Here is an 18,043-nt window from a genome sequence, read left to right as displayed (position 1 = left end):
TAGAGGAAAGCTGCAAACACTTGCTTTTCTCCTATCCTGTACACATGTACATGTGCACATTATTCATATGTGTGCATGTGCACACACACATGGCAGGTCAAAGGAGACATATTAGCCCAGTCTGTTACTCCAAAGAGTCCAATGACATCTTCAAAACCAATTCATTTCTCCATGATATTTGTGTACTTTTTGAATTCCATCAAGGTGGTTTACGAAAAAGAAAGGAATAAGCATGTAATATCTTAAAAGATTTTTAAAATATAAAACCATTGAAAAAGGTGATTTAAACATATGTCTTGATTCTGTCTTTGAATTCAGATAGAGTAGGAAGGCCAGATGCAAAAGAGGAGAGGGCTCTCGAACCTTCAACAGTCATGTAGAAGAGAGACCTGTATGAATAATATGTATAACAACCTACCGCTGCTGAAATTCTTTCTAATTTAGACAGTTATTGTAGTTCTGTCCTCTTTTGTATTTGGCCACTCTAAAAAAGAGAAAGAGGAGCAATTACAGCTTAAAAGGGAGTGCATTCCTCAGTATGTGAGCAACCAAGAGAAAATATTTTCTCATGTGCCTGAAAAAACAGCCAGGGAAAGAACACATGTTGTCAAAGGGCCCGAACAGACAGGCCAAAATAAAGCTGCTTCAGGTCACTTTTGGAGGTATGCAGTTTAAATGAGGGATGCATCCTAAGAGGCTGGAAGCCATGCCAAAGCCATGCTCCAGTCCTAAGGTTTGGTGCAGCTTCTGACCTCTTTAAGATGTGTGTGTCATTTAAACAGCATACCTCCAAAGTGACCTGAAGCAGCTTTATTTTGGCCTGTCTGTTCAGGCCCAAAGGTTGACCTCCAGATCTTAAAAAACCCAGAAGGATGATACTTAGACAAATGGTCTCATAGGTAAGCAGGTGACAAATTAAATATGTGAATTATAGCCATCTATCAAAATCAAAAGGCAAGACTGGTAGCTAATACAGAAAGGATGGGAAAAGGGACAAAATAAGACAAAAGTACATGCAGCTCCTAGAATTCCTTATCATTGGTCATATTGGCTGGGCTGTCTGGAAGCCCAAAACACTGAGAGGACCGAAGGCTGAAGATCACCCCTCTCATCCATGATAATTTGTGACACAATAAATGTACTTGGGGGGAAAATGAGGGGGAAAAAAACAATCTCCAGAAAGAGATGCCACTGGGTTAGATCTGTTTTTGTTATCTCTGTTATTCTGCACTGTTAGCCTCAAAACAGAGATACATGTGAACAAATTGGATATTTTATGTGCAGTTTAAAATGTCTTATAGCACTGTTTTGTAAATGTCTTCGAAATGTACACATTGCGTTCAGAGGTGAGTCCCACTGAGTTTAAAGGGAGTTGCTCCCAGATAAATAATAGGATAGAATCATTAATTTATTAAGCAATATCAAGATTGCAATCCTCATGATCATTTGCGAATGTGTCCTAGTGAATTCAGGAGAACATGCTAGTGAGTAAATGCCAGAAAAGAAAGGAAAAGAAAAGAAAATTAAAGCCAATTGTTTCTTCCAGTGATGGGAAATGTTTGGCCCGCTGCTGCTAGGCGTTGCCCTCCAACAACATCTGGAGGGACACAAGATTCTCATCCTTGTTCTAGTCCCATGAAGGTTTAATTCCAAGCAAGATCTTCAATGGGATTTTCTCCTATTAAAATACGAGTAAGACCACACACTTACTGTGAGTGTTTTTGTTGCTTGCTCTTATTGAGAAACAGCTGTGATTTGGCTGGGAAAATGGGCCAGAGTGCCAAAATACAGTCAAAAGCACCAGATGGCGCCATTGGATAAAGAAAGCATCTTTATTTTATTTAAAAAAAACATATCCAGGGGCAACTGTGTTGACCATACAGTAAAATACAACAACATCCAAAATCCACAAATCACACAAAATACACCTTGCTAGCTTTCAAATCTCCATCAGGCAAAGGTGTTCAAAAACCATGCAGGAGAATTAAAAATGATGATGTTAGAGGAGGGCGACCAAAATGGTGAAGGATCTGGAAACCAAGCCTTATGAGGAGAGACTTAGGGAGCTGGATACGTTTAGCCTGGAGAAGAGAAGATTAAGAGGTGATATGATAGCCCTGTTTAAATACTTGAAGGGATGCCATATAGAGGAGGGAGCAAGCATTTGTTCTGCTGCTCCAAAGACTAGAACCTGGAGCAATGGATGCAAGCTGCAGGAAAAGAGATTCCACCTCAACATTAGCAGAAACTTCTTGACAGTAAGGGCTGTTCAACAGTAGAACAAATTCCCTTGGAGTGTATTGGAGTCTCCTTCCTTAGAGGTCTGGATGGACATCTCTACAGTCAAGCCATTAAGGCCTCTGTGAGACTGAGAGGCTTGTCTTCTTCTATTTGATATGGTATTTCACATTAAGTAGAAGTGTTCCTTGTGGATAGGTAGGAAGAACAAAGGCACTGTGAAGGCACTAGGAGCAAATGCTGCTGCTTCTGCTTCTGTAGCCCCCTGAGTAAGTGCCCAGTTTATTCACACTCACAGTTTCAGTGTAGCTTTGGACAATGTCAACTGTACGTTATGTAAAACAGCCAATATGTTTGTTTTACATTCTGTTCAGTTGTAAAATATGTAACAGTGCCACATGGGAAAGCTTCTCAATGTCTATTTCATAAAAATCGTACAGAACTTTCTGAAAACTTTCTTTGTAATATGTTGCACTGCATATGAACTACCTCCACTTATTCAATTAGAGTTACAAAGTGCTTAACTTAATTTCATAATTCTCTCATTATCAAAAAATAAAGTTCCAGACAGGTATCTAATCTATTTGCAACTAGTTCTTTCCACGCTATATCTTCTGAGATGTGGTGGAGGATGCTGTTCTGCCACCAGTATTGAAATATCAGTAGCAGCTAGTAGTCTCTATGGAAGTGAGGCCATGGGTTTGCTCTGGTTTGAGTCTAAACTTAAAAGGAGATATCAAAGGTTTTGAACTCCCTGTTCAAATAGCTCCACAAGCTTGGATAGATCCTCTAGATTAACAACTGGAATGGATTCACTGCCCATTGACATGGGAACCACCATATCAGTTACAATTCAACAGTGAGTCCATTGAGCTTCTAAGAATTAAATAGATGGGAGCCGTCTTGCCTTCCCTTTTGAGCAGCAAAATATCAGGAGCTGGCAATGATAACTGCTGCCTTGAGAAGTTATTTGTAGCAGTAGACATGATGCAAAATGCATTTTCTGGAAGGAAACCTGCATGAAAATCACAACAGATACTGGTCCTCATTTAAAGAGCATGGAAAAGAATAGTAAATCAACAGGCTGGGGAGTTGTGAGATGTGTCACATCAAACTCTAGTGGAAATTCTCACCTCTGTGAGAAGGTGGATAGGTGCTTTGTTTGCCTAACACCTTCAGCTAACAAAGTGCTTTATTTGTCTAACACCTTCAGCTATTTAACTCTGTCTAATGCAAACTTACACAGTGATTGCAAGCGATGTAAATTCCCCAACGATAACTTTGGCCATGGGCCACAAAGACAGAATAACAGGAACTCTTAAACTAACAAGTGGGTGATTAAACACCAGTTAAGGATTGATATCTTGGTGCTGCTCCCTCACCTGCTCCCATTAAGATCATGCTTTGCTAATTTACTCAAAGATACTGTTATTAATACCAGTGCACTCAGTGGGTAACCTTGATGCTACTGCACTCCTATCAAATCATAAAGGTGGAAAGGTTGGTTCCAAGGGCCATCTAGTTCAACCTCCAGCTAGTGCAGAAATCCACAGCTAAAGTAGTTTTGAGGGCCTTTTGAGGCAGTCTGTTGTCAGAACTAGTTGAACTTCCACAATTCAAAAAGGACATTGAGAAACTGGAGCATGTCCAAAGGAGGGCGACTAAAATGGTGAAGGGTCTGGAAACCATGCCCTATAAGGAAAGACTTAGGGAGCTGGGGATGTTTAGCCTGGAGAAGAGAAGGTTAAGAGGTGATATGACAGCCCTGTTTAAATATTTGAAGGGAGGTCATATTGAGGAGGGAGCAAGCTTGTTTTCTGCTGCTCCAGAGAACAGGACCTGGAGCAATGGATGCAAACTATAGAAAAAGAGATTCCACTACTATTATCGTGTGCTAGCTACCAATCGCTTTCTTGGCACTCCTGTCAAAATGAGATATGCCTAATAGAAAAAAAATTCTGAGGTCAGATTAATTTTCCTTTGTTTAATTTGCATTCTTGATCTTATCATCAACCATGTGGTCCGGGCCTCAGTTATCTCATCAAATTACCAATCTGTTAATTGGTGCTTGGAAGATGCTCTTCCATGCTGTTTAGCAAAGTCACATTGCATGGGGAGTTAAAGGCAGACCTTCACTATGGTGCCCCCCTCCCATTGTGACATGACTTCCCTTTAGAGATACAATTGACATCTAAGCTACAGATATCCTTCTGATTAGTAAAAACATACATATATTCATGTTTTCCTATGCACTGTTTTTTTACTACAGACTTTATTCAAGTATGGTTGATTGTTCTGACTATATTGCATTTTAAGATGGCCTTGCTATCTTTTATGATGGAAGCCACTCTATAATTCATATAACCATTGCACCCCTTCACACACACTTTGTTTCATTTTGCCCTCTTCTCGGAGTAGATGCACTTTAATTGCTGGGTAGGAATGGAGATATGAACAGTGTAGAAGCACTGTTTTAATCCCACATCAGAGGCTCATTCACATTACAGAATTATAGCACAGTTATTTCACTTTAACTGCCTTAATTCTGGTCCTATACAAATTCTTGGATTTGTAGTTTAAGGAGGGGAAATTAGACCTTTCAAGTGGACTGCTCTAGTGCCTTCCCAAACTACATATTCCAGGATTCCATAGCACAGATCCATGGCAGTTAAAACCAAATTAATATGACTATAATTATGCAGTGTGAATGGGACCTTAATGAAAGCATAAGAGTGAATCTGTCTTGGCAATGCAAATGAACCCTGGTGAGCAAGCTGTGTTTCTTGCCCTTTTTACCATTATTCACAAAATACACTTCTTTGTCCTTTGAACCTCCTTGCATAAGATTTCTAGAATCCTGAAGAAGTGATGTTAGTCCATGGTCAATGGGGTATCTGGCCTCATTTTTCCTCTGTGTGTTTGTCAGACGGCAGTCCATATACAGAGAAGGTGGGGCTGAGAACATTTGCCTCACAGCTCTAAGAACCATATTTGCACTTGACATGATTTCCAGGATCTTTACTCTTCCAGTTCTTCCCATGCGCTGCTCAGCTTCCAAGCAAAGAGTGACAACTACCATCCAAATATTGCATGATGTCAGAACTTGTATTGCTCATTTTGAGTCAACAAACCTACTGGCATGAGTGATGGATTTCCTCCCAACGTAAACAGCCATTTCAGAGGAGGGATTTGGTCTGATTCAATAAAGATAACATTCTGGAACCAATGTTAGTATCATCCCAGACTGTCCATCACTGGAAATATCCATTATTATTTTATTTATTAATGGAAGCATTTAGTAGACATTCTTCAGCCTCGGCCTTGCCAGCAGTGGGTCGCATCGGATGTAAAATCCAACAAATGGATGATGTGCTATCATGAATTCCAGATAATTGGCGCCAGCTCTTAATCCTCTGCCCTACATGATTTAAATCAATAGACAATTAAGTAGCCATGACCAGTAATGTTAAGATCCCTTCCCATCTCATCCTGCGTGAAACAAAGCAACAAATATTGACCCAACAGCTAAGCAAACTCTTGAAGGAGAAGGTTCTGGGAAAGGTTAGACTGTGAGGTGTGGTATTGTTAGGTTGGCAAAATAGTGCATGAGGCAGGCAGTGTTGAAGGAAACAAAGCTGGACTGGAGGAGGAGGGCTGAAGGAAAATGCTTGTCAGTGTGATGGTGTAGTGCAGTGGAAAGTAATATTTGTAACTAATTGCTTTTAATTAGTTATAGTTAATTATTTTAAATTACAGTCAGCCCTCCACATTCACTGAGGTTAGAGACGCAGGACCCCTGTGAAAGTGGAAAGACCGTGATTAACTTTAGGGCCCCCAAACCTTCTTTAAGAGGGCAAAGAAAGGGGACTGGGTGGGGGCTGTTTCTATCCTGCTAAGCTTTTAGATGGCAGGTAATACTGAAAAATTCTCATTGCTCTGAGTCCTTAAAACCAGGGGGGTTGTTCTGGCTATTTACTGGTATGTGGTTTTAAAAAGGATTTTGAAAGTAATTGTTTCAGTCTCTTTTAAAAATGTATTTCTCTGTCTGTATTTAATGTTTTAAATGTTGTGTGTGCGTTTTTGTTAGACATCATCACAGATGCCCTGGTGAATAAAAATCGATTCAAATAAATAGGATTAACCGTAGAGCATCTTGTCAACTGATATCTCATCAAATAAACTAAAGGCTTTACAAACACTTATGTACTATGAGGAACTAAACTTGCACTCACCCAAATCCGAGTTTAGTGTCCCTCCTCCAGGAAGTCACTACTCAGCCTGCCACACTCAAACATCCTGATGTGCCACCTTAACATGGTGGGTAATCTCTTGTATATAAACCTGGCAGTCTTGGCACTGTGATTGTCAAGAGCTCCCCAGCAGGTAAGTGAGTGAATTTCTCTTTACAACTGCCTACAAAATGAGCATGAGAATGTCAGAGAAGGCAGGGCTCTCTTATTCTAGCATCTGCATCCACTCACAGATCTGTTTAGTCAAGTGAGACTTAACTAATTATATGTTAATAAATTTATATTATCAATAAAACAGTAGTTCTGAAGAAAAGCAGGGAAAGCATACTTTGTGGTTTTGGTTTTTTTTAGAGATGATCACATTCACTGATTATAACAAGCAGCATCTTCTTGCTTTCTGTGCTGTGCAGGAGATAACAAGATATCAGGGGATGCATCTTCAAAGATGGCACCAAATATTCACTTATATAGATTTACTTTCTTTCCAAAAATCTTTGCTGAACTCTATCAAAGGATTTTTAAATCAATGTACCCTAACCAATGAATCTATGAAAATGCTTCAGTCCCAGCAGATGAACTGTTTTGTTTCTAGACAAAGTAAAAAGAAATATTTACCAAGGCCATGTGATCTAGCAGCTCCCATTAGCCATGATAATTAAATGAAATCTTCATGTACAGGAGTGGTGATTATCAGATGCTGAACCCTCCGAAACATCTGATGACTAGACAATCCTGGCTGTTGAATTTTATCCTTAGTAAATGATCATTCGTGCTATTTTGAAAGGTGATGTGGGGAAAGAAATGTTAAATCAGGGATGAGCAACTTGTGGCTACTGGCAGCTGGCAGCTGCAATGTTAGTGCAGTTCTGAATCTGCACTGGGTTTTATTCTGAAGGGTAAAGGAGCTATCCATTGTTCCAAAGCTATGGAGAAAGATACATTTCAGCATCTTTAATGTTCTGAGTACAACACAGAACAGCTTCAGTATCCCACTGTCATCAGAGCCACCAGTTGCCAGTGTTTGTGGCTCTCAAAATGTTGGACTGTTCCTAGTCATCAGAGCCAAAAATGGGGGATCTTGGTCCTGCCACATCTGGAGGCACCCATAAGTTGCCCAACCCCACATTAAACACACCCAGACATTTAAAATTGCATCTAGTCTGCCTCATGTTCTCTGGTCTTTACTTGCTCTTAAGGTTGACCACCACTTCTATTACTGTTGTTGCTAAGATGATCACTATATGGTTCTAGACATACAAAATGCCAAAACTAAAGTAGTATCAAACTATTAACAATATTAAAAGAATTTGAAACACATGGTTAAAAAGAATAAAAAGGCAGTTAAATCTGTAAAACTATGCTTTCCTTAAAAGCCGGTCTAAATAAAATATTATTCACTTGCTGATGGAAGGCAGCCCTTGGTAGCGTGTTCCAAAGTCTAGGGGCAGCCACCAAAAATCCATGTCTCATGTTTCCACCAATAATATCTGTGAAGGTAGTGGGAGTGAAATAAGGCCAATCTCATGGTTTGGGCAATCTCATAGGTGGAGCTTTGGTCTGTCAGATATTCTGAACCTATGGATGTCAAACTTTCATTTCCAATCCCTACTCCATATTTGTCATTCACTTTCCCATCTCCCTTCTTGTTTTACAGCCATGGGGACAAAGATGCTGCTGCCGATTGCTGTGGGGTTGACCCTCCTAAGTGGTAAGTGGGAAACTGTCCCTGGGCCCATGTCCGTAGATGCACTGGCACAGGAGTATATAAAATAAGTAATGCAAAAATTCAGGCATGTGCCTGAAGAATAATGAGCAGAAGATTCAACTCACAAAGTTAAAGAAAACAGATAGTAGGGTCATCAGACTGAAAACTGGAGACAGCTATTGCATCTTTAAGCTTTGTGGTTGTTGTGTGCCTTCAACATGGCAAACCTATTATGGATTTTTTTTTGGGCAAGATTTGTTCAGAGGGAGTTTGCTTTTGCCTTCCTCTGAGGCTGAGAGAGTAGGACTTGCTTAAGATCATCCAATGGGTTTCTCTGGCTGAGCAGGGATTTGAACTCTGGTTTCTAGAGTCATAGTCCAACACTCAAAATGACTACATCCCACCGGCTCTCATCTTTAAGCTAATGTATCTTTCATGGTTGTGTAGAAGAGGGAATTTCAGCAGGTGGTGCTTGTTACCCAATGTGTGAAAAACAATACCTGATGAAATCCCATCTTCCACACAACCAGAGGAATTTCTCCACTTTTATTTCTCTAGCAACCCTATAATGTTAGTGTCTATGTGGTTTGCTGCAAATCAGATGAAATGTCAGAGGTGTTGCATCTTTCTACACAGGAAGTTATAGTCATTGTGGAAAAAAAAATCAAATGGTAAGGCCTACTATTCAAATATGTAGTTTCTTTAAAAAAAAAATCCTTAAATCTGCAGACTGATCACGATGAACACTTTTGCTATACTTAAGGAAAGCAAGCCAGCCAAAAATGTGTTTATTTATCAAGGATGGGTGAATCCACTTCATATTCTACTGGCTTAAATCCTATTGTTTGTCTCAACTAGCATAGATTCACTGAGTCAATGGGAGTAATCTCTCTATTGACTTACCATTCAACAACTAATTCCATGGGTCTACTGTATTTGGGGCTAACCAAAAGGATTCGGGCCGTAATGCCATTTAATTTCCAAACATGTTCCACATCCATTTGTGAATGGTTTTTGAAAAATGACATTTTTGGGCAGTGGATATTTGTTGCAGTCTGTCACTTGGAGGATCCCTGAGATAAGTTCTGATTTGTGAATAGTTTCTGAAAACTGCATGGTTTTTGAAGACTTTTTCGCAGCAGGAAGAAAATTGCAAAAATTACTTGTTGCTGCCTTCCAAAAGAATCTAAGGGGCTGCAGTCTAAATGAATTTAATGCGTATTAATTAGGATGATCTGGGTTTTAAATTGCTTTCTTATTTTAAAGGGTGGAAGATAACCAGTTTTGGTTTAAGGCAGGGCTTTCTAAAAAGAGTAGTACTGTTATTCTGTTGATGTGCATTTATGGGCATGTTTGTGCATGTGTAAATGGCTACTTTTTTTTTTAACATGGTGACCACTACATGAGAATGATTTGAAATATTTGCAAATAAAAACTCTTCCCCTGCATTCATTTTTCTGGTTGGGATCAGGACTGGCACCATGTTAGAACAACCTCCTATTTCTGGGGATAGCTGGGGAAAGTAGCAGAATCTGGAACAGAGGAAGTGGTGTACAACTTGAAATGTTACTGTTAAAAAAATGAACTAGATACTTTACTTATTACTCTCATAACCCAGCTTGTTACTCCCAGTGAACTCTACAAAAAGAACTCACCAAATTATTCATTACTATCAACTTTCTGTTATTACAGTGGGCCCTTGCCTAACACGGGGATCCGTTCCGCCCCACCCCTGCATGAGGCTAATTTTGTGTATGCTCGAGCCCCATTCATTTGAATGGGGCTCGTGCGCGGTGGTGCAGGAGTGTGCGGGGCGCCATGGGAGTGCCCCCCATTCATTTGAATGGGACGCGCCATCCCTTGCGCCCCGCGTGTTCCCCACAGCTTGTCCGCGTAAAGTGCACCCGCATATAACGCAGGTGCACTGTATTACTATTGTAAAACACAACAAAATAAAGGACTATAAGAACTAACTCGGTAAAAAATAAAAACAGTTATTACTGCAGTGGCAATCCACCTTAAGGGTATCTGGATCTGGATTTCCTGCATGGCAGGGGGTTGGACTGGATGGCCCTTGTGGTCTCTTCCAACTCTATGATTCTATGATTCTATGATTCTATGAAAAGATATAATGAGCCCTCTGTTTGCATCCACTGATTCAACCAACCATGGCTCAGAAATATTTTTTAGAAAAATCCCAAAAGCAAACCTTTCAGTTACTCACCAGTTTATATAAGGGGCATAATTTTACTACATAATTATATATAATGGGAATTGAGCATCCACAGATTTTGGTATCCACAGAGGTGAGGGGAGGGTCCAGGAGCCATACCCCAGTGGATACCAAGGTCCACTTGGTAATAAATCTATGAAATAATCATTTGTTCAAATTAACACTATGCACTCCAACTGTATAAATAGCAACATAAGAAGAGGTCAGTTAGACTAACTACCACCCCTGTATAAGGAGAAACTACAGTCAGCCCGCCCCTTATGCAGGGGATCCATTCCGGACCCCACCTCCCAAATAAGGGGAATTGAGTGTATGCTCAAATCCCATTATGGACAATGGGGCATGCTCCCGCAGTGTGCCCCATTGGTTCTATCGGGGCTTGCCTTCCACGTGAGCTCAAGTCCAAGGAAGACAAGCCCATGTAAGGGGTGGGACAACTGTATGTGCAAAATCATTTATATGTTTTGCTGCATATGATACAGTGCACAAGAATGCATACAATTTTTCATGCAGTTTTTTGTAAAAAAATATCCAAATTATTGTAGAAATGGAATAGAAGAAACTTGTGTTTGAAAAATGGTTGTAGTAATTGAATCATACAGTATCATCCATCCCACTGCTGTCATAATTATGCACATAACTTAGTGTATCTGTTTAAAGAGCCAGCTTTGAAGTTCTGTAAGCAACACCTTTTCTTAATTATCAGACTTACAAAAGAAGGAATTTTAAGCATGTGTGTGTGCTATACCCCATCTCTTGTTTCTTCCATTCTTTCTAGGCCTCCATGCCGTCTCTCCTGTGGGACGAGAGTTCATCACAGTGTTTATGCAAAATTACAAGATGGACTACCCTCCAACTAAATTTCAGCTCTTCATCTCTGGCTACTCGCCCTCAACTGCTGTCACAGTCTCAGTCTACAAATCCGAGTTTCACAGCAACTTTGTCATTGCCCAGGGTCAGACAGTGGCAGTGAAGCTACCAGATTCTGTAGAGATGGTCGGCACTGTTCAGTTCTGCTATGCTGTCTTGGTGAGAGCTGATCAAGACATCTCCGTATTGGCCCTGAACTCAAAGAAAAATTCAGCTGATACCACCATTATCTATCCTGTCCATAGTCTTGGAGAAGAATACTATGTGCTCACACCTCCTGGAGAGCTGCCCAACTCATACAAGGAGTTCTCTGTTATTGCATGGCACAATAGCACTGCAGTGGCAATCCACCTTAAGGGTAGTGTGAGATTCAAAGAGCGTGTCTACCCCGCAGGCAGTGTGTTGAATGTTGATCTTCAACCCTATGAAGCTATACAGTTGCAGAGCCGGGAAGATCTGTCTGGCACTTTCATCAGAGCAATGAATCCAGTAGCAGTGCTGAGTGGGCACACTTGTGCTCACAAGAACACCAATTGCAACTACGTGGTGGAACAACTGCAGCCAGTGTCTAAATGGGGTCGAGTGTTCTTTATACCCCCAATCTCCTTCCAGATGAACTATGATCTTGCATATATAGTTGCCTCCCAGAACACCATAGTCACTTATGTCTCCAGTAGGATGCATAAGAATTATAATCTGGTTGCTGGGCAGGTACTCCAGTTGAAAGTCACCCGTTCAAACCCGATCTACATCACAGCCAATGTGGGCATCCAGGTCTTCTTCTTTTGTACTGGTGGTTCCTATTCTCACCTCACCTTCGATTCCTTCCTCTTGAGTGTCCCTGATGTGTTGAGTTATTGCACATCCTACTCTCTGACCAGCCAGATGGGTTTTGATAATTATGCACTCATCATTGCCAAGACCGCTGCCACTGATGAGATCACCATGGATGGGCACTTACTGAGTGCATCCTATTGGAGAGAGATCTCGGGAACAGACTATTCTTGGAGCGAGTATAGCCTTGGGAATGAAGGAAGTATTCATTCCATGGCACACCCCAACATCCCTTTTGGCCTGCTAACTTTTGGTATTGCTGATAGGAATGCCTACGGTGCAATGGCAGTCTGCCAAAGTGGTGAGTAATGGGGGCATTAAAGTTCTTTTCAATCGGTAACCCAAACCCTGCCAAATTATGCAATTATTTTTTATCAATTATGATATTTCCAATCCAACCCTCTATTTGTTAGACTCATAGAATTGTTGTTTGACAGCCACAGACAGCCCATGGGTTGCACTTTGCTCACCTCCACAGGAATGACCATCCCTTCTTTCTCTTCTTCATCCAGTCGCCTTTTCCCTTTCCGTTTCTCTTTCTGCCCCATTCCATTTCTCCTTCCCTCACCTCTGTTTCACTAACCTTGTGCCTTTTTATTCCAGTGACTGAACCTCAGCCTTCCTGCAGTTCCCTTCGGTGCCGGAAGAAAGAGACTTGCCAGATAATGAATGGCCATCCAGTGTGTATGGCCCAATCTGCTGCCACTTGCTGGGCCCGGGGCGATCCCCATTATTGGACTTTTGACAGGCGGAAATTCAACTTCATGGGCACTTGTTCCTACACCTTGGCCAAGACATGTGGCTCAGATACGACTCTCCCAGCCTTTCACATTGCAACCAGAAATGAGAACCGAGGCAGGCAAAGTGTGTCCTATGTTGGAATGGTGATGGTCCAAGTCTATGGCTATGACATAAGCATGGCCAGAAATGAGTATGGCTTGGTCAAGGTAAGAATTTACACTCCTAAATGTATGAGCTGGTGCCAAAATCATACCAGTAGATTTGGTGGGCAGCTATTGGGTGTTTGACCCTCATTAATCCCCTTGGGGGACATGGAAAATCATACTCTCTGCTACATGATCCAGGAAAAATGGAGGGATGCATCCACATGGCCCATGGAGGTATGGGGGCAATTTTACACATGCCATACCTTACAGCAGTTCACATATGAAAACTGGGATGCATGTGGCCAAGCAACATCAGAGTGTAGTCCAGGTGACAAAAATTATTAATGAGGAAGAATAGACAAACTAAGGCCCGTTACACACGGGCTAAAAAGTACGCGCGGAGCGCGTACTAGGGTTAAGGTGGGGCGGTGCTTCCGCACCGCCCTAACCCTAGTGCGCACTGTGCGTGCACAAAATGGCAGCGGCTGTTCCGCACGGCCGCCGCCATCGATACGTCATGACCGCGCTGCCTCCAAACGAGGTGGCGCGGTTGTGACGTATTGGGGTCACGGCAGGGCGCCTAGGGCGCCCTTTCCGCGACCCCGGAAGGAGCTCTGTTTCGGAGCTCCTTCCTGGTTTGGTCCGCTGGGCGCAGCCTTCAGACGGCTGCACCCAGCGGACCAAAGGAGAAAGGGGCGGTCTGTAAGGCGCCTAAGAGAGGGTGCAGCATTTTTCTTTTGCCTGAGTCTAGTGGGAAAGGCAAGCTCCCTCCCCTCTCCTCTCTGTTGAGCTAACTGAATGCAAACTACTTTGCACTTTGAACTCAGTTTGCAGCAGGTGAAGTAAGGTGAGGATGAGGGAGGAAAGTGAGAGGAGGAGAGTGAAAAATGCAGCTGAAAAAGTGGGATGACAGAGGATTCATTGGAATTGTGTGGAGTGCTATCTTTCACGATTCCAGCCACTCCACTTAATTCTTCCTCTCATCCAATTTTCTTCCTTCTCTCTCCTACAACTTTTAGTCAGCATGTATCACTCTCCTTGGACTGTGTGGGGTTTAAAGATTTTTTTTTTTGTCTTTTGGAGCAAGGAAGGAGAGATTAGTCCAAGTTGGTTTCACATGTTTCCATTCATGTCAATTCTGTCATCAGTGGTACATTTTTAACAATCATATTTGTTGTACCAGGTGAATAACCAGTGGTCCCGGCTGCCCATCTCCTTACATGAGGGGAAACTGCAGCTGTATCAGAGTGGGATGTCTGTCTTCATTGAAACAGACTACTCCCTGAGAGTCTCCTATGACTGGAACAGCCAGGTATTGGTGAAGATCTCCAGCAGCTTCTCCGAGAATGTTTGTGGCCTGTGTGGTAACTACAATGGGGACCCAGATGATGATTTCCAGACCCCTGCTGGGTCCTTGGCCCTGACCCCTGGGGAATTTGGAAAGAGCTGGAAGATAGAGGATGGAGACAAGTTTTGCTGGAATGACTGTCATGGAGAATGCAAGAAAGTTACCCCAGAGGTGCTCATCAAATACAAAGCTGAACCTTTCTGTGGCTGGATCAGCAAAAAAGGGAGTGGCCCATTCAGTCAGTGCCACTCTGTCATTGATCCTGAGATCTTTGTGGAAAACTGTGCCTATGACCTCTATATTTATGAAGGCCACATAGAGACTTTGTGCCAAGCACTGAAGAGCTATGCAGATGCCTGCCAGAGAGAAGGTGTAGTCATATCTGACTGGAGGAGACTCACTGGCTGCTGTGAGTAGAAGTTATTATTATTATTATTATTATTATTATTATTATTATTATTATTAATAGTATTATGACAGGCTCAGAGATGAGGCCTCCATTATTTTCATGCCTCACCTCTGAGCTGAATTAGATGGAAGTAGGCCTGTTTCAGAAGGCCTAGTCTTAGATCAGAAAGAGAGAGAAAATGCAGATGTGTACATGATAGAAGAAAAATGTATAATAATAGATGGATAAATAGATAGAGAGGTTAAAAACTAATGAGGTTAAGCTACAGGGAAACGTGGGCTATAATTAGGAGACAGGACCCCTAAACATTTTAGCTTTCCAGCAACAAAAAAGCAATCTTGAGAGGCTGTAGGACTTGTTTCTCAGAGCTTTCAGGAAAGGGGTGGGCTGTAGTTTCCTGTGGATTTCCATAGGATTTCATATGCATGGTATATAATGAAGAGAAAAAGCATTGTTGGATCTTCTGTTGCTGTCACCTTTGAAGCTATCTGAGGAAAGAAGTTAGATAGGGGGCAAAAATAATGCCTGTGTTGTATTTTTCTGCAGCTCTATCCTGCCCTGAAAACAGCCAATACAAGCTCTGTGGCTCTGCATGCCCTGCCACTTGCAATGACCAAGCTCTGCCCACCAGCTGTTCCTCTTCCCAATGTGTGGAGACTTGCGAATGCAACAAGGGATTTGTACTGGAATCTGGGCAATGCATCCCACTGGCTGCCTGTGGATGTGTTTATGAGGGTCGTCTGTTGACTCCTAATGAGGAGGTCTGGGGAGACAGCACCTGCACTAGACGCTGTGTTTGTGACCCCCAGAGCAAACAAGTGAGATGCCAGGCTGCCAGTTGCAAAGAAGGCGAGGAGTGCAAGGTGGAAAAAGGCATCCAGAATTGCTACCCAACAGGCTACGCCACTTGTTCTGCCATTGGTTACTCTCATTACCATACCTTTGATGGCCAGAGTTTCAACTTCCAGGGCACCTGTCTCTACGTTTTTGCTGGACTCACCAAGAAGAGTCAAGATTTGGTAGATTTCCAGGTCTTGGTCCAGAATGCAGGTCAACGTGGGTCATCTGTGTCTCTGAACAAGCTGGTCAAGGTTCAAGTCTATGACCTGGAGATCACTATCAGCTGGGCTTCTCGGGGGAGAGTCATGGTGGGTCTAATCTCACTGTTTCCATGAATGTCTCTGTTAAAAGTCCCACTGCCCCAGTTCCTTAGTATGGTCCATCTGACAAAGTATGTATGTTATTTCATCCTCATATGCAAAAACAAATAATTTTAAAGGTTTTGCCCTGATGGGGAAGATTACAAGAGATTTTGGAAATTTCATACTCAGGAATTTTTTGTGAAAAAATTATTTAGTCCAAATGTGTGGCTGGTTTGGTGGTAATGGGGGATACAAAACCCAGTACAAAATACCTTGGCTGTTTCAAAACTAGTTTTAAAAATAACATTGAGCAGCTTTTATGTAGATAACCAGGTTTTCGGCAAGATATTTTCCACGTTGTTATGTGCCATGAAGTCAGCTTTCACTACACTGACTCTGATTACCTGTAATGTTGTTTTCCTACTTTCCTCTCTTTTCTCCACTTACTCTCTCCATTTGTGTCACTGCTCCCAGGTTAATGGCTTACTCACCCACTTGCCCTATAGGATGGGCCTGAACCAGGTCCTCATCTACCAGAAAGGCTTGAGTGTTGTCATCCAAGCAGATTTTGGCCTCACTGTCACCTTTGACTGGCAAAGCCATCTCACAGTAACTGTGCCAAAAACCTATGAAGGGGCTCTTGGTGGTCTCTGTGGCAACTTCAACAGAGACAAAGTAGATGACTTGACATCTGGTGTTGCTGGGACAGCCTTAAATTCAACCTCTCTTGGCCAGCACTGGAAAGTGGCAGAGTCCCTGGGATGTGGAGAAGTGAGTCCAAGGGTGTGTCCAGACTTGGAAAGCATTGCCCGCCATCAACGAAGCCTCAGTGCAGAATGTGGACTCCTTGTGGACAAGAGTGGCCCCTTTAGGGAGTGCCATAGCAAAATTGACCCAGAAGTATTTTTCCGTGATTGTGTGTATGACTACTGTACATCCAATGGTCAGAAGGCTGTGTTGGAACACACCATTTCTGCTTATGCTGAAGCCTGTCAGCGCATTCATGTGACCATTTACAACTGGAGAATCCACATATTCTGGAGTAAGTATGACTTCATGGTGTAGCACTTTCCACTCTTTTAGCTGGGCATAGAGCAACAAATGTTTTGGAAGTAGTTTTGAAAGATTAGACAAAAACCTGTTGATGATATATGTGCCTGTAGCTTGAGGTTACATAGGTATATATCTTCTTCTGCATGCACTATGACTAGCCCCTTGTGCTTTCTCTCAAACCTCCCTGCACATCAGCAGCCAAGCTCCATAGGGAATTCTCTGACTCTTAAAAGGCCATGACAGAAGGAGGAAAGGGAGAGGGAGGGAGGCAACTGAGCAGTGAGGGATGCCCCTCTCCCTGCTGAGGATCTCCAGACCAGGAGTGGTCAACTGTAAATGTGCAAGCAACACCATGCCCCCTATGAGCGGTGTCACTAGTGGGGTGCGACAGCACCAGATGGCACCCTAGGGAAGGATGTCAAAGTCTGGCATAGCATTAGCTGCTGTGCCAGAAGGCTGGCGGGGGGGGGGGGGGGTATGGCTGCCTTCTGAGTCTGTCATCGGACTCAGGCCTTTGTGGGAGCTGCCTTCTGAGTCCGGTGTTAGACTCAGAAGTCATGGGGGGCTGCCTTTTGATTTCAGCGGACCGAGAAGGCCTTAGTGGGGATGCCTTCTAAGTTCAGCGTTGGACTCAGATGGGTTTTTGGGGGTGTCAGACTCAGAAGGCTTGGGGGGGGGCTGCATTGGTGTTTGGCCAGGTGCGGGGGGAGGGCAAGGCACTATCCCTAGTGATGATGCTGTTCCTTATTGTGCCTCACTGGTGTACCAAAGTCATCAAACCACTAAACATTTTAGTTTAGTAGATTTTGGGGGGGATAAATCCCCCACCATGCAAAAGTTTTGTTCCACCAAGCCCCACATGCCTTTTAAACCTGTCAGAAATCCCTCCCACCCCCCACCATCACCCCAAAATTAGCTGAGATTGAAACATGAAGAGAGTGATGCAGCTCCTGGTTTTGATTTCAACTTATTTTCAGCTGATTCCCCCCCCCCCAAAAAAAAAAATTCTAACAGGCATTTAAAGTGCAGATGCATTTCATAGTGTTTTCAACCATCATGGGGATTTAGGGGAAG

The 18,043-nt window shown here is 42.6% G+C and overlaps 1 protein-coding gene across 1 annotated transcript in view; it reads left to right on the top strand.

Annotated features, from left to right (window-relative positions):
- The first annotated feature begins 5,691 nt into the window (after nucleotides 1-5,691).
- The window catches only part of LOC149304891 (IgGFc-binding protein-like), a 28,856-nt gene continuing 16,504 nt past the window's right edge, over nucleotides 5,692-18,043 (top strand). The window contains exons 1-8 of the mRNA XM_089479152.1: nucleotides 5,692-5,807; nucleotides 6,587-6,621; nucleotides 8,143-8,196; nucleotides 11,205-12,431; nucleotides 12,734-13,077; nucleotides 14,201-14,774; nucleotides 15,321-15,922; nucleotides 16,391-16,958. Of these exons, the coding sequence (XP_089335278.1) occupies nucleotides 5,692-5,807; nucleotides 6,587-6,621; nucleotides 8,143-8,196; nucleotides 11,205-12,431; nucleotides 12,734-13,077; nucleotides 14,201-14,774; nucleotides 15,321-15,922; nucleotides 16,391-16,958 (3,520 nt within the window). The remainder of the gene's footprint in view (nucleotides 5,808-6,586; nucleotides 6,622-8,142; nucleotides 8,197-11,204; nucleotides 12,432-12,733; nucleotides 13,078-14,200; nucleotides 14,775-15,320; nucleotides 15,923-16,390; nucleotides 16,959-18,043) is intronic.

Source organism: Sceloporus occidentalis, unplaced genomic scaffold (assembly GCF_023333645.1).
Source record: "Sceloporus occidentalis isolate IW3139 unplaced genomic scaffold, rSceOcc1.0.p SCAF_13, whole genome shotgun sequence".
In the NCBI taxonomy this organism is placed as follows: domain Eukaryota; kingdom Metazoa; phylum Chordata; class Lepidosauria; order Squamata; family Phrynosomatidae; genus Sceloporus; species Sceloporus occidentalis.
This window is presented reverse-complemented; position numbering and strand designations above follow the sequence as displayed.